The sequence below is a fragment of the Schistocerca serialis genome, chromosome 4 (genome assembly GCF_023864345.2).
Source record: "Schistocerca serialis cubense isolate TAMUIC-IGC-003099 chromosome 4, iqSchSeri2.2, whole genome shotgun sequence".
Classification (NCBI taxonomy): domain Eukaryota; kingdom Metazoa; phylum Arthropoda; class Insecta; order Orthoptera; family Acrididae; genus Schistocerca; species Schistocerca serialis.
In genome coordinates, this window is record NC_064641.1 from 777,747,829 (window position 1) to 777,763,323 (window position 15,495).

The window sequence follows — 15,495 nt, forward strand, 5'->3', positions numbered from 1 at the left end:
GCATTTTGTGCAAGAGTGGGCCCACTGCTATCAATTCTTTTGGATACCTGGCCAAAGGTAATGAAAGGCAATGAGTTTTGCTAACACTCTGATGCCTCAGTGGTTGACATTATGTAGACCATGGAAAACCAACTTGTGCTGTCCCACTGGCATGTAGGCCAGCCTGTGTGCTGTGCAGAAGGTTATAGAGTTCCTGACCAGTCTGTTGTGTATCACATAGGTGTGAGAGATCGACAGTCTTTGTGACTGTGCTAACCCGAGACAAGCTCTCAGCCACTATGTTCTCGAGGCTCCAAGGATTGAGATGCTTTGTATGTCAGTCTAGAATTGCGCTATGTATTCGAGGTGGCTACACTGTCATTACAAACACTTGTCTTTGTTTTGCTGCAAGACATATGTAAACATCTTATGACTGGTGTGTATGGTAAAGGTTCTTGCTTCCAGTTGGAAGTGGAAGTACTTTACTGCTCCATACATGGCTAACAGCTTGCGATTATACACACTCCATCTTTGCTGTGCTTGTGTCAGCTTATGCAAAAAGAAGGCAAGAGCTTGCCATGTGTCGTCTACATGTTGCTGAAGTGCAGATCTGATTGCTGTTTGACTGACATCTACAACTAAAGCAAGGGCATTTCTTTGGTATGGTGTGCAAGGAGTGCAGTATTGGTAAGAGTTCTCTTGGCTGCCTCAAATGTGTTGATCATTGTTGGGAACCATTGCAGTAATGCTTTGCCCTTTGGCTTGGGGCCTGACAATGCAAGCACGAGTTGTTCCTACACTTCAGTGGCATGTGGCAAATGACATTGGTAAAAATTGAACATGCCAAGGAATCTGCGCAACTCTTTTGAAGTAGCCAGTTGTGGGAACTTTAACACAGCCTCAACTTTCTCTGGTGGTGGGAATGAGCCTGCTGATGAAATTTGATGTCCCAAGAAAGTCACCCCTGGTTGACCAACCACACACTTCAACACATTTAAAATGATGCCATAAATAGTGAGATGTTCAAAAACCTGGGTAAGATGCTGCTGGTGAAATTGTGGCATTTATGAGAAGATGAGGACATTATTGAGGTAAGCAAAAAACGTGGCAAACCTCATGGTACAGAAATGATGAAGGCTAAACATGATATCCTTCATTTCAATGACTGCTTCACAGCTATGCCTTATGGATCCATCCCACCAACACCAGCTTTTCTGACCTGCGTGGGTGGGAACTTTCTCTGCAATACATCCTACATTCCTGTAACCCTCCTGGCCCCAAACTTTGTTAGTCACTGTCCTCACCCATACGGCCCCCTTCCCTGTTCCCATTCCAGCACTAGACAGCTGTCATTCCACCTCCACAATCAGTCATTTTATTTCTCTCCTTTTCCACTGCTCCCCCCTCCTCACTTCTCTCCTGCCCGCCATCTAACATGCAGCACTTCACTGTCCACCACCCCACCATACTATTCCTCCCCCTCCCACCCCAGCCTCCTCCTTACCCCCACCCACTTAGTTGCTGAGACTACAGTCGAGTGTGTGTGTTGTGCTTGCATGAGTGTGTGTGCGTCTGCATATGTGTGTCTATTATTGAAGAAAGCCCTAATGGCCAAAGGCTATAATTGTGAGAATCTTTTTGTTGTGCCTATCTGTGACTCAGCATCTCTGCTATATGGTGAGTAGCAACTGTGCTTCTCATAATATTGAAAACTTTATTAAGTGTGAATACATTATAACATATATTCAAGAATATAAAACATCTGAATCAATGAGAATATTTGTTCAGGAAGTTCTGAAAATGCCATTAAGATTGCATCAAGACTCCAAAAGAAATAAATCATATTCTTCCAAAATGTACACTTGTTTAATTATAGTGTGGCTTGAGTGCAATAACCTCTTGTAGTTAATTACTTGCACACATCATAAGACCTTTCCCACTATCAATGCACAAAAATCTCTCAGGCTAAACATGTTATTTTTTAAAGATCCTTACCAAAATGTAACAGTGCATGCTATAATACTATTACACAAGTGGGTAGGAAATAGATACTATTTCTGTTTGTATTAAGTCTGATAGATAACAACATAAATAACATTTTTATTTGCCATTTATTAATAGTCATAATCTCATTGAATTACAGATCCACAACTCTCAGCAATGGTACAAGGTGATGCCACAGTGTCTGGTAGTGTTAGTATGCACTGCACCATTCCCAGGAGCCTCACATTCTGTCGCTTCAAACCTCCTTACAATGATTCAGCATTTGTACTGTCTCCTGGTGTGATCACAGGAAACTACAGCTATGTTGGAACTGGACTCAATCATGGTGATTGTGGTCTGCATATAAAAAGCATCAGTGATTTTGACATTGGCCCTTGGCAGTGTTCAGTAGGTTGGCAAGAAGAGGGCTTCTCACACTATGCCTCTGTTATTATTGGACTGGGAAATTCTGCCAATGGTAAGGGCATACATGAAACCAACACACTTTAATTAAGAAGTGCAACACAAATTTTGGAATGTATACATTTATATAATTTTGTTAATGACATTGGACTACATTCTTACATACAATGTTCATTATTGTTCTGCTGTGAGTGACAATAATTTTGAATATGCACCTTAAAATTTACTGTTCTTCAGATGAAAACATTTCATTTGTTTTTATTCATGGTTTCATCTTTCTGTGCTCTGCCTTCTCATTGATACAGTTTACCACTTGTGCTTGAGTTCTTACTCCAATATTGCAGTTCTGAAATTTATAGCTGATGTTTAAGGAGAAAAGATAACAACTCACCAAATATTTGAGGTGCTAATCATTGACAGGCATATCAATTTGTTTGAAAAGTTTGATTATTTTTGGACAGATCCTTCTTCAGAACTAATATACATGTGCAGGTGCAACCGCAAATTGCAATAGATCTGTGTTAATGAGGGCTCCATTGACTTGATATCAATATCAAGAATGTACTAAGAATAATTATTTAATATGAAAATGTAGACACTCTTTGGTAGTCAATATTAGGGGAACAAAATGACATATTATTACAAATCTTGCAGAGGCAGAAGGTTATTTTGTGTGTTCAAAGTGACCCCCATTAGCACCCAAACAACGGTGTGGCACTGAACTGTTGACCAAACTCTGTCTGTCAGTGTTGCCGGCATGAGAGCTGCACAGGATGCCTCGATGGTTTCTCATAGCTCATTCAGTGTAGCTGGCTTCTGTTGATAAACTTCATCTTCCAGTGTCCTATGTGGGTAGAATTCAACAGGTGTAAGGTCTGGAGACCATGGTGGGACTCGTATGTTCCTCTTCAACCATCCATCATCCAGGTAGATTTTGGTTCTGACATATCTGTGGTAGCGAGGCAGAGTGCCGCCTTGTTGTAGGTAGAATCTTTCATTTCCAAACATCTCTCAGATGGCAGGTAAAACTGATGTTTGCAGCATATGAAGATACACCTCACCATTTATGATACCTTCAGAGAAGAATGGAGCAAATCAAATCATGCAACGACATACGACATCACACATTCGCACCCAGTAGTTTAACATGTTTATCAAACAAATGTAAGGATATTCAGGAGCCCAGTACAGACAGTAGTGGTGGTTTACAGTATTGTTCAGTTTGAATTGCACTTCATCAACCTTGCAAACTGTTCATCCTCGGGAAGCATGCCTTCAAACCACTTGCAGTACTTTATCATTTGATTTGGGTCATCCTCTTTCATTGCATGCAGCAATCTTGGAATGTACACTTTGCACTTTGCAGCCTTCAGAATGCAGAAAAGCAGAGAAATAAATAAAAAAAGTCTGGGTGTGGTGGTGGAATGACAGCTGTGTAGTGCTGGAATGGGAGCAGGGAAGAGGCTGGATGGATGAGGACAGCAACTAACGAAGGTTGAGGACAAGAGGGTTACAGGAACATACAGTGTATTGCAGGGAAAGTTCCCACCTGCAAAATTCAGAAAAGCTGGTGTTGGTGGGAAGGACGCATATGGCACAGGCTGTGAAGCAGTCATTGAAATGAAGGCTGTAATGTTTGGCTGCGTATTCAGCAACAGGGTGGTCCACTTGTTTCTTGGCCACAGTTTGTCGGTGGCCATTTGTGTGGACAGACAGCTTGTTGGTTGTCATGCCTATGCAGAATAAAGCACAGTTGTTGCAGCTTAGCTTGTAGACCACATGACTGGTTTCACAGGTGATAATAATAATAATAGGTGCAATTCATACACATGGTTTATTGTCTCACACCTACACACTTTCACATTGTTCCTTCACAGTTTATTCACATGCAGATAAACTTGAGCCAGAGTCTAATAATGCTATATCTGTAATTCCTCCCACATTGATATAAATTATTGGCTGTATCACCACTATTTTTACTCTGTTCAACCCTGATTCCTGTAATAAATCACTTTCTATTTCACTCCTGCTTTCCTCTTGCATAATGGAAATATCTTTAGGTCTTTCTCCAAAACATACATCAGTATCCCCTTCAAACAGATCCTTAATAGCAAACTCAACATTCTCTTCTTCACTTAATTCTTCCAATTTTCTGGCAATTTTAAATTTTATTTTACCTCATTCTCAGGCAACAAAGCTTTATGTAATTTTGCATAGGACATCCAATCACTCAAATCATAATCAGCCTCCTCCTTTCCTAACCATCTACAATTAACATCTTTCAGGCTTGCATCATCATCAGTTAAGAAAACATAGGTTTCAATTTTATCTTCTGGGCAACCTACAGCAACATTCTCCATATCATTACACATTTCCATATCCACATTGAACGCATTATCCCTACCACAGTTATCACCTGTACCCACAAGCACAGTAACATTATCAGTAAGTAATTTACCAGCATTTTCTACATTGTCAAATACACTTTTCTACATTGTCAAATACACCACTCATATTAATCTTTACATCACACTGAATAATCCTCTCCTCACCTTGCCCACAATTCTCCATACTATTTCCAATAAACATCTCTACCTGTTCATCACATCCATTATTACTGTGACCATTGCCCCTTAGTTCCATATCCACTTCTGTTTCTCCTTTAGATGAAACTACCTCTGTCTCTGACCTTTCAATGAATTTTGCTGCATACAAACCAATATTGTCCTCCTCTGCTTGTAATTTCTCTTCCCTCTTAAACATGTCATCAGTGTTAAACTCACACTATTCATTGCTGATATTAGCCTTGATCTATTTATTCCTGTTATACCTTTTATCTCTATTTCTGTAATTGTTAAAACCTCCCCACAGATTTTCATTTCCTAAGACAGTATCCATATGACATTCCAATTTCCCTATTTTTTTTATGCTGACTTTATTACTCATCCCATCATGTCCTTGTCTGGCCCTGTTCACAAAATTACCGGCTCCCCTGCGGACCTTAAGTGAGGCATCAATTAGTTTTTTGACCACCTACCCTGTGCATTTGTATCTGGCATTCCCTCTATTCTCACACCTTCTCTATCACTCCTCCTGTGATCAAAATTGTCTCTTCTCCCCCCAAAATTTCTGTTATATCTTTGTGGCCTGCTTCTCTAATCTCTATCCTGATTATTCTAATCACTTCTATCTTCTCTCTGCCTGTTATGGTTATTATTGTACTCATAATTAATACTGTTACCCCTTTCATGATACATTCCACTCTCCCTTTGCTCCATGTATTTAGGTTTGTAACATAATGCCCTGTCCATATTATCTTCAAAATTGAGAAATTCTTCTACTGAATCTGTTGCACTGTGAATCAAATCCCATTGCAAATGTTCTGGTAATCTTCTCCTTAGTGTTGATATTTCTGTTAATACACCAAGTGGCCTATCCAAATTATTTAATTTATTCAGCTCTCTAACACAGAACTTTCTCATACTATTGAGAAATTCTTCTACTGAATCTGTTGCACTGTGAATCAAATCCCATTGCAAATGTTCTGGTAATCTTCTCCTTAGTGTTGATATTTCTGTTAATACACCAAGTGGCCTATCCAAATTATTTAATTTATTCAGCTCTCTAACACAGAACTTTCTCATACTTTTCTTTCCACTCTTGTAACTCGGTCCATTCAAAAAATCATTTTGCAATCTTGTTTTGCCTGGCCCCAGTATTTGTTCAAGAACAGGTTTTCAAAGGTTTTAAAATCACAAAATTTATGATGACTTTGGTTAGCCCATTTTTGAGCTCCCCCTTCCAACTGCCTCTTAATATATTTAATTTTTGCCTGCTCATTCATCCCTGTCAGAAAGTTATCCTTACATGCAGCTAAAAAGTCAACTGCATGGTATTTACTCTCCCCACTAAAAGGTTTTGATTGAAATCGATGCCCCATAGAATATCCCAACAATAAATTTCCATTCCCTGCTGCTACAGTCTTAATTGTTTCCCTCAAGACATTTATTACCCCTTCTAATTCCTTCTTATTGTCAGTAATCCCCTTATGGCAATCCAGCACTCGTATCTTAATGGATTCAATGTCTGCCTCTGTTTCTGAAATAATGTGCACTTCCATTCCTGTGCCAGAATCTGCCCCACAAGATTACTTTGCACAGTGTCCACCTTGGCTACTAGTTCTTTTTCAACCTCATCAACTCTCTCAATAATTCCCTCAGCAATTTTAACCATGTTTTTGACTTTATCTGTAATTTTAGTGAATTTGAGATCTAGCTGATCAAATTTTTCTCTCACTGTCTTTATTTTATCACTAAGCCTTAATTCCATATCCCCTATTTTTGAATCAATTTCTCCAACTATTTCAGTTTTTATATTCCCCATTTTTGAATCTATTTCTCCTAATTTACTTCTAAGTTTTACAGAAAATGCACTCTGGTCACTTCCTGGTATCCAGCCTTCAGTTACTCCTAACATCCACTGATTCGCCTTCACTTTGAGATTCACACATCACATCAGCCATGGCTAATGAAATGGTTGACTCACCAGGCTGTGTAAATGACTGCCTCACAATTGTAGTGGCCTTATATTGGTGTAACCAAGGGGCAGCGCTTATCTTGTCCAGCACAAACACACCACTACTGCTAATGCACTGATTTAGCTCAGAGCCCCCACACTGGCTGTTCAAAATCCTAAACATCAGACAGACACCCTATTCCGAAATACTATGGAATAGATAAGGAAGTCCTATCCCAGACGAGCCCCCAATTGCAACTGTACTCGGACGCATTCACTACCTATTTTTCATGTAGTTCATCTGCAAAGGGGGTTGGTAGTGAACGGTTGCATTTGTGCCCCTAGTACTGAGTCATATATTGGCTAGTCTTTGAACAGCAGTGAATAGGGTGTCTGTCTGATGTTTAGGATTTTGAACAGCCAGTGTGGGGGCTCTGAGCTAAATCAGTGCATTTGCAGTAGTGGCGTGTTTGTGCTGGACAAGATAAGCGCTGCCCCTTGGTCACACCAATATAAGGCCACTACAATTGTCCATACCACAACCTTGCGCAAAATGAGGTACACTATACAAGTTCAGATTGAAACTTATTTATTTAAAAAAAACACTTCTAACTTTGTGGCCATGCACATTAAAGTTCACAAATCCAATCTGGATAAATAATAATAATAATAATAATAATAATAGGTGCAATTCATACACATGGTTTACTGTCTCACACCTACAAACTTTAATGTTGTTCCTTCACAGTTTATTCACATACACTGGCGTCCATGCTTACACCCACAGCACTTTGCCACTCTGAACTTACCACCACAATGGACAATGACCAAAGACCTTTTCCCACTCATATCCCCAGTCCTGAGTCGGGTCACGTGACACTACATTAATCAAAATAATTCCTAAACAAGGCCACAATTTGTTTAAAATTTTTATAATATTTAAATACTTAAACCTAAATACATTATATATTTATCACCACATAATTTTGTAACTCATTGCAATAAAAGAAAAACACTATGCAAAGGAACTACGACACTCATCAAAGCACAAAACAAGTATTTTCATGTCCATTTTGCATTACACTATTTTCACTCTGCGTTTAATACATAATTTTATTCTTAAGCACAGAAAATTAAAATTAGAACTAATTTATTACATGCTATCAGATTACATAATTAGGAATAACTCTGTGTTTTGGCACAGCTTCACCCCTCTTGCTTCATTTAATGACATCTTTGCACGAAATATGAGACATACAAATACTTGTCTGTCACTACAAAGATCGAAACTGAATGGTGTCTTCTCAATAAAATAACGACTTACTTTGCAGTTGTTCTAAACATCTTTGACTGGATTCTACTATGAAACGTTGTGATTGAAGTACACCAGCCCAACACATTATTTCTGCTGCTCTGCTTTAAATTTAAATTATGAACTATGTGGAAGAGCTCCATATTATCCCCTGTTACCTTAAAACGCCCTATTTTTTTTTTTTTTTTTCCTAAATGACTTGTATTTCTGAATTCCTGAATTTCCCAGATCATTTTTGTACTTTCTTCTTTTGTCCATCAACTGCAGTATTTCTTTTCTTATCCATAGTTCCTCTGCAGTTACTTTCCTTGCAGCTATAGTTTTCTTTCCAACTTCTGGATTGCTATTTTTAGAGATGTCCCCTCCTCTTCAACTGAACTGCATATTGAGCTATTCATCATTCATCTTTAACCTCAGAGAACTTCAAACATGTCTCTTCATTCCTTAGTACTTCTGTATCCCACTTCCTTGGTTTTCAAAGTTCTGTCCAGTGACTGGGGAGCATGTGTTACTGGGTAATGATAAAGAATTCCAAGTTGCTGGTGTTGCTACTATTATTTTCAGCAAAGAAATTAGTGGCAAATGGAGTGAGGCATGTCTCAAAAATCCTTTTTACATACCAGCTATCAGAAAGAACTTGTTTAGTGTCAGTGTATGCATGTCGAAGAAAATAACAGCAGCTTTCAAAAAAGATCAAGTTGTACTAATATATGACAGAGAGACTGTAACTGAAGACTTGAAGGAAGAGAACAATATTTATAACATGTGTTTCATGACAGAATCCACAATAGGGAGTGAAGTTAATGTTGCAGTGACTGATCTGAAATAGTGGCATGAACATGTCAATACATGAGCAATTGAACAGATGTCAGCAAAAGACATGGTTGAAGGACTAAATGAAAAAAAAAGGAAGATTTTTTTTTTTTTTTTCTGTGAATCATGCCAGCTAGGCAAGGCACATTGGCTAAAGTTCAGCAACAAGGACACAAATTGTTCAATGAAACCAAGAGAATTTGTGCATTAAGATGTGTGTGGGCCAATGTCAGTTGAATCAATTGGTGGTGCAAAGCTTTTTGTCACACTCAAAGATAATGCAACTGGATACAGAGTTGTGTATTTTCTGAGACACAAATCAGATTTCATTGATTGGTTTCGTGAATTCAGTAATCTTGTTTTGAACAAGTTTGGTCAGAATGCCAAAACATTACATGTGGACAATGACACTGAATACATGAATTATGGTATGAAGCAGTTTCTGAGCAACCATGGAATTCAGTTAGAACCAACTGCTCCATTTACACCAGAACAGAACAGTCGTTCTGAGAGGGACAGTCACATAATTCTTGAAAGTGCACACACAATTTTGGAAATGAAAAACCCTCTGAATTTTTTATGGGAAGATGCTGTTAACACTGCTGTATACATATTAAATAGAGCTACAACAAAACGCAATTTGGAGCAAACTCTATATGAGTTGTGGAATGCATGAAAACCATATGTTGGACATCTTCATGTGTTTGGGTCATGTGCCTTTGCTCATGTACCAAAACAATTTCACAATAAGTTTGATGCCAAATCCAGAAAAGTTGTATTTGTTGGTTATCAAGGAGAACCAGTAATTATGAACTTTATGACTCATGAGTCACAAAGTGTTTGTATCGAGGGCTGTCACATTCAATGAGGTTAGCAACAGCTCAGCATCACATAGAACAAGATATCATGGACTGGCACAAGCAAGTTACTGGTGAACCTGCCCAAGCACAGGAAAAGATGGAAATTTCACAAAATGATGTAAATAAGGCTAAACTGGGAACTGAAGAGCAACCTACCAAAGTGCTGTCAATGCAGCTACAAGATCATTCTGTCATTCTCAAGCCAGCAAGATATGAAGCGACTTTGCTCAGTATAATAATCCTTACAGCATCAAAGAAGCAATTTCTAGTCCTGACTCAAAACACTGGAAAAAAGCAATTGAAGAAGAACTGAAATCTCATGAAGACAACAAAACCCGAAAGATAGTTCCTAGAACTAATAGCCAGAGAGTTATTACCAAGCGAGGTGGCGCAGTGGTTAGCACACTGGACTCGCATTCGGGACGGCGGCGGTTCAATCCTGCGTCCGGCCATCCTGATTTAGGTTTTCCATGATTTCCCTAAATCGCTCCAGGCAAATGTCGGGATGGTTCCTTTGAATGGGCTTAGCTGACTTCCTTCCCCGTCCTTCCCTAATCCAATGAGACCGATGACCTCGCTGTTTGGTCTCTTCCCCCAAACAACCCAATCCAGAGAGTTATTGACCCAAAACAGGTGTTCAAGGTTTTATTTGACACAGATGGTAAGATTACTCAGTACAAAGCACAGCTGTGCTCAAGAGATTTCAAACAGGACTATGGTGTTAACTACAATGAGAATTTTTCACCAGTGATACAATATGAGTCACTCAGAGTTTTCTTGGTGATTGTCACATATAATGATCTAGAGATGCTACAGTTTGATGTTCATACAGAATTTCTGTATGGGAAGCCTTGAAGAAGTAGTTTACATGGATATACCCGAGGGAGTGGTAGTTAAAACAGAGAAACCTGTAGTTTACAAACTTGAGAAATCACTGTACAGACTTAAGCAGGCTCCTCAGCATTGGATCAAGAAATTTATAGGTTTTCTTTCAGATTATAGCTTTCAAGAAACTGAAACTGATCCATGTTTATTCAGTGGTGTGATCAGTGGTGATATTATCTTGTTAGCATTATTTGTAGATGATGGTCTCATTGCATCAAAGTCAATTGAAAAAATTCATAAAATTGTTACAACACTAAAAGAAGTCTTTAAAAACACTGTCAGTGAAGGTCATTGCTTTGTTGGAGTGGAAATTGAGTGAGATCTTGTGGGAAGGAAAACATTAATATGTCAACAACCGTATATGAGAAGAATAACTGGGAAATGTGGAATGTCTGATGCAAAATGTTCAAGTGTTCCTGCTGATCCTCATGTGAAACTGTTACTTAATGATGAAGAGTTCAGGAGTGAAAAAGTACCATATCATGAAGTGGTTGGATCTCTTATGTTTTTTTCAGTTATTTCTTGACCAGATATTTCATTTGCAGTGAACAGTGTGAGCAGATTTTTGAACAGCCATACTAATGCACATTGGCAAGCAGTAAAGAGAATTTACAGGTACTTAATTGATACACCAGATTATGGTATAGAGTACACAAACTGTGGGAGCAAAATGCAACTGGTTGGTTTTTCTGATGCTGACTACGCAGGTGATCTTACATCATCAAAATCGATAACAGGATTTGTTTTACTTCTGGCTGGTGGTCCTGTAACCTGGACTTCTCATGGGCAAAAGGTTGTTACTCTAAGTACAACTGAATCCAAATATGTAGCTGCTGCTACTGCTACTAAGGATGCGATTTGGCTGAGAAAATTACTATGTGGTCTGGGAATCAAGTGTAATGAACCAACTACATTACAAATTGACAACCAGGGCACAATCAAGTTACCAAAATATCCTGAATATCACAAATGCACCAAACATATAGATGTACACTATCATTTCTTACATGAAAAAGTGATAGAAGTAGTTTGTGTGTACCACAGAACAACTTGTTGATTTGTTAACCAAAGCATTAACCAAAGAAACATTTGTATATTTGTGCTCAATGTTGTTAATTGGTAAATACAATCACCTAAACAGTGGGAGTATTGGAAAGATCTTTCATAATTTCATTTGCCTGTGTTTGCAGTTCTTGTCCTGTTTATGCTCACATTCTGACTGTTAGTGCATAGAGTTTATCTATGTAAGTGCAGCTGTTTATCTTTGTCTTGTTTGCAGTAGTAGTATTCTTTGTAATTATTATTATTATTATTATTATTATTATTATTTGGTTGTATGTGAAAAATCAACCACTGTAAATAAAGCCAGTTATTTTAATTAAAAAATAAGTTCATAGATAGCTTTGTTAATCACTCTTAGCTAACCTCCACTATCTGCATCAGGTAGGCAAATGGGAAATGGAGGTGGTATATTTGTTGCAGTTGACAAGAAACTCAAAGCCATCAAGATAGAAATTGGAGCTGCATATGAGATTGTTGCATATGAGATGAACATCAACAAAAGCAAAACGAAGATAATGGAATGTAGTCGAATTAAGTCGGGTGATGTTGAGGGTATTAGATTAGGAAATGAGACACTTAAAGTAGTAAAGGAGTTTTGCTATTTGGGGAGCAAAATAACTGATGATGGTAGAAGTAGAGAGGATATAAAATGTAGGCTGGCAATGGCAAGGAAAGCGTTTCTGAAGAAGAGAAATTTGTTAACATCCAGTATAGATTTAAGTGTCAGGAAGTCATTTCTGAAAGTATTCGTATGGAGTGTAGCCATGTATGGAAGTGAAACATGGACGATAAATAGTTTGGACAAGAAGAGAATAGAAGCTTTCGAAATGTGGTGCTACAGAAGAATGCTGAAGATTAGATGGGTAGATCACATAACTAATGGGGAAGTATTGAATAGGATTGGGGAGAAGAGAAGTTTGTGGCACAACTTGACCAGAAGAAGGGATCGGTTGGTAGGACATGTTCTGAGGCATCAAGGGATCACCAATTTAGTATTGGAGGGCAGCGTGGAGGGTAAAAATCGTAGAGGGAGACCAAGAGATGAATACACTAAGCAGATTCAGAAGGATGTAGGTTGCAGTAGGTACTGGGAGATGAAAAAGCTTGCACAGGATAGAGTAGCATGGAGAGCTGCATCAAACCAGTCTCAGGACTGAAGACCACAACAACAACAACATGAGATTGTTTGGGCAAGATTATCAGGGTTGAGCATAAAATGATAATTGGATCCTTCTATCACCTGCCAGATTCATCTCCTGATCTAACCAGTAACCTGAGTTCACTTGTATGTAAGTTCCCCAATCATACTGTATCTTCAGGAGAGATTTTAATCATCCAGCAGTTAATTAGGAAAATTAAGTTTTGTTAGTGGTTTGCATGCTGAGACATACTGTGAAACTTTATTAAATGTCTTCTCTGAAAATTACCTAGAACAGATAGCTAGGAACCCCATCCATAATGGAAATATATTGGATCTAATGGCAACAAATAGATCCGACCTGTTTGAGGATGTCCACATCAGGTCTGGTATCAGTGACCATGGTGTGGTTGTGGCAACAATGATTACCAAACTACAAAGGACAACTAAAACAAGCAGAAAGATATATATGTCCAGTAAACTAGATAAAAAATTAATAGTGAAAGATCTCAATGAGGAACTTGAAACTTTCAGCACAGGGCAGGAGGATGTAGAGGAACACTGGCTCAAGTTTAAAAGACTAATTGACACATGGACTGGATAGATATGTACCAAGTAGAACAGTTCATATTGTAAGGGACCCTCCACTGTTCACACTCAGTGTAAAGAAACTTCTAAAGAAACAGAGATTACCGCATAATAGGTGTAAAACAAAGCATAGGGCAACATATGGGCAACATACAGAGAGATGCTGATTGAAACACATTTGCCTGTCAAGAGAGCAATGTGTGATCCCTTGAATGACAACTGTAGCAGAATATTATCAAGTGATTTTTCACAGAACCCAAGGAAATTCTGGTCATATGTAAAAACTGTTAGTGTCCAGTCCATAGTGAATGATGCAGGAAGTGAAATTGAGGATAGTGAAGCAATATCTGAAATTCTTAACTCCACTTTCAAATGTTCCTTTACATAGGAAAACCCAGGAGAATTGCCCCACTTTAAGCCTCATATCACTGGAAAGATGAATGAAACAAGTATTAGTATCAGTGCTGTTGAGAAACAACAGAAATTGTTAAAACTGCACAGGGCATTATGGAACTCCTCTCAGATTCTGTAATGAAATTGTGGCTGAGTTTTCCCCTCTTGAAACTATAATCTATCATCAATTCCTTGAACAAAAAAACCATGCCCATTTCTTGGGAAAAGGCACAGGTCACACCCATCTAGAAGAAGGGTAGTAGAAGAGATCCACAAAGCTACTATCAATATCTTTGACACTGATTTGCTATCAAGTCTTAGAAAATATTCTGAGCTTGAACATAATGAGATATCTTGAACAGAATGATCTCCTCAATGCCAACCAGCATGGACTTTGATAACAATCGATCATGTGAAACTCACTCATTTCTCACATGATATACAGAAAGCTTTGAAACAAGGCAACCAGGTAGATGCACTATTTCTTGATTTCCATAAAACATTTCACTCAGTGCCCTAGCTATGCTTATTGTGAAAAGTATGATCACATGGTGGATCATGTGAAATTTGTAACTGGACTGGGGACTTTTTCGTAGGAAGGATACAGCATGTTATCTCAGATGGAGAGCCATTATCAGATGTAGAAGAAACTTTTGGTTTGCCCCAGGAAAGTGTGTTTGGACCCTTGCTGTTCATGTTGTATATTAATGCACTTGCAGGCAATTTTACTAACAAAATCAAGCTTTTTGCAGATGATGTGGTTATCTGTAATGAAGTACTATCTGGCAGAAGCTGCAAAAAATATGCAGTCACACTCTGATAGATTTCAAAATGGTGTGGAAATTGGCAACTTGCTCTAAATGTTCAGAAATGTAAATTTTTTCACTTCACAAAGCAAAGAAACATAGTATCCTATGATCAGTGAGTCACTGTTGGATTTGGCCAACTTATACAAATATCTGGGGAAGTGCAATCAACCTACAAAGAAGTTTCTTACAAATCACTCATGTGATCAGTTCTAGAATATTGATCAAGAGTGAGGAACCTGTACCAGACAGGACTAACAGGGGCATTGAACATACACAGACAAGGGCAGCATGAATGGTCACAGGTTTGTTTAATTCATGGGCGATTGTCACAGATACTGAAGGGACTGAACTGGAAGAATCATAAAGATAGGTGTAAACTATCCTGAGAAAATCTGCTAACAAAGTTTCAAGAATTGTCTTTAAACAATTACTGTAGGAATATACAAACAACCCCCTATGCATCACTCACATAGGGATCATGAGGACAAGATTAGAATAATTACTGCACAAACAGAGGCATTCAAACTATCATTTTTCCCTTCGTCCATATGTGAAAGGAGCAGGAAGAAACCCAAATAACTGGTACAATAAGACGTATCCTCTGCCATTCACCTAGTGTAGTGTAGATAAGGATGTAAAGCATTTAAAATGAATCATTGTTGAATCACTTGTGCAATGTAGCTTTCAGTGTAATGTGATTGATGACAATGTTAGAAACACAATGCTAAAACTTAA

General features: G+C 38.4%; 1 protein-coding gene across 1 annotated transcript in view; it reads left to right on the forward strand.

Annotated features, from left to right (window-relative positions):
- Positions 1 to 15,495, forward strand: part of LOC126474943 (uncharacterized) — a 102,991-nt gene that overhangs the window by 69,921 nt on the left and 17,575 nt on the right. Inside the window, exon 5 of the mRNA XM_050102462.1 lies at positions 2,123 to 2,440. Within this exon, the coding sequence (XP_049958419.1) occupies positions 2,123 to 2,440 (318 nt within the window). The remainder of the gene's footprint in view (positions 1 to 2,122; positions 2,441 to 15,495) is intronic.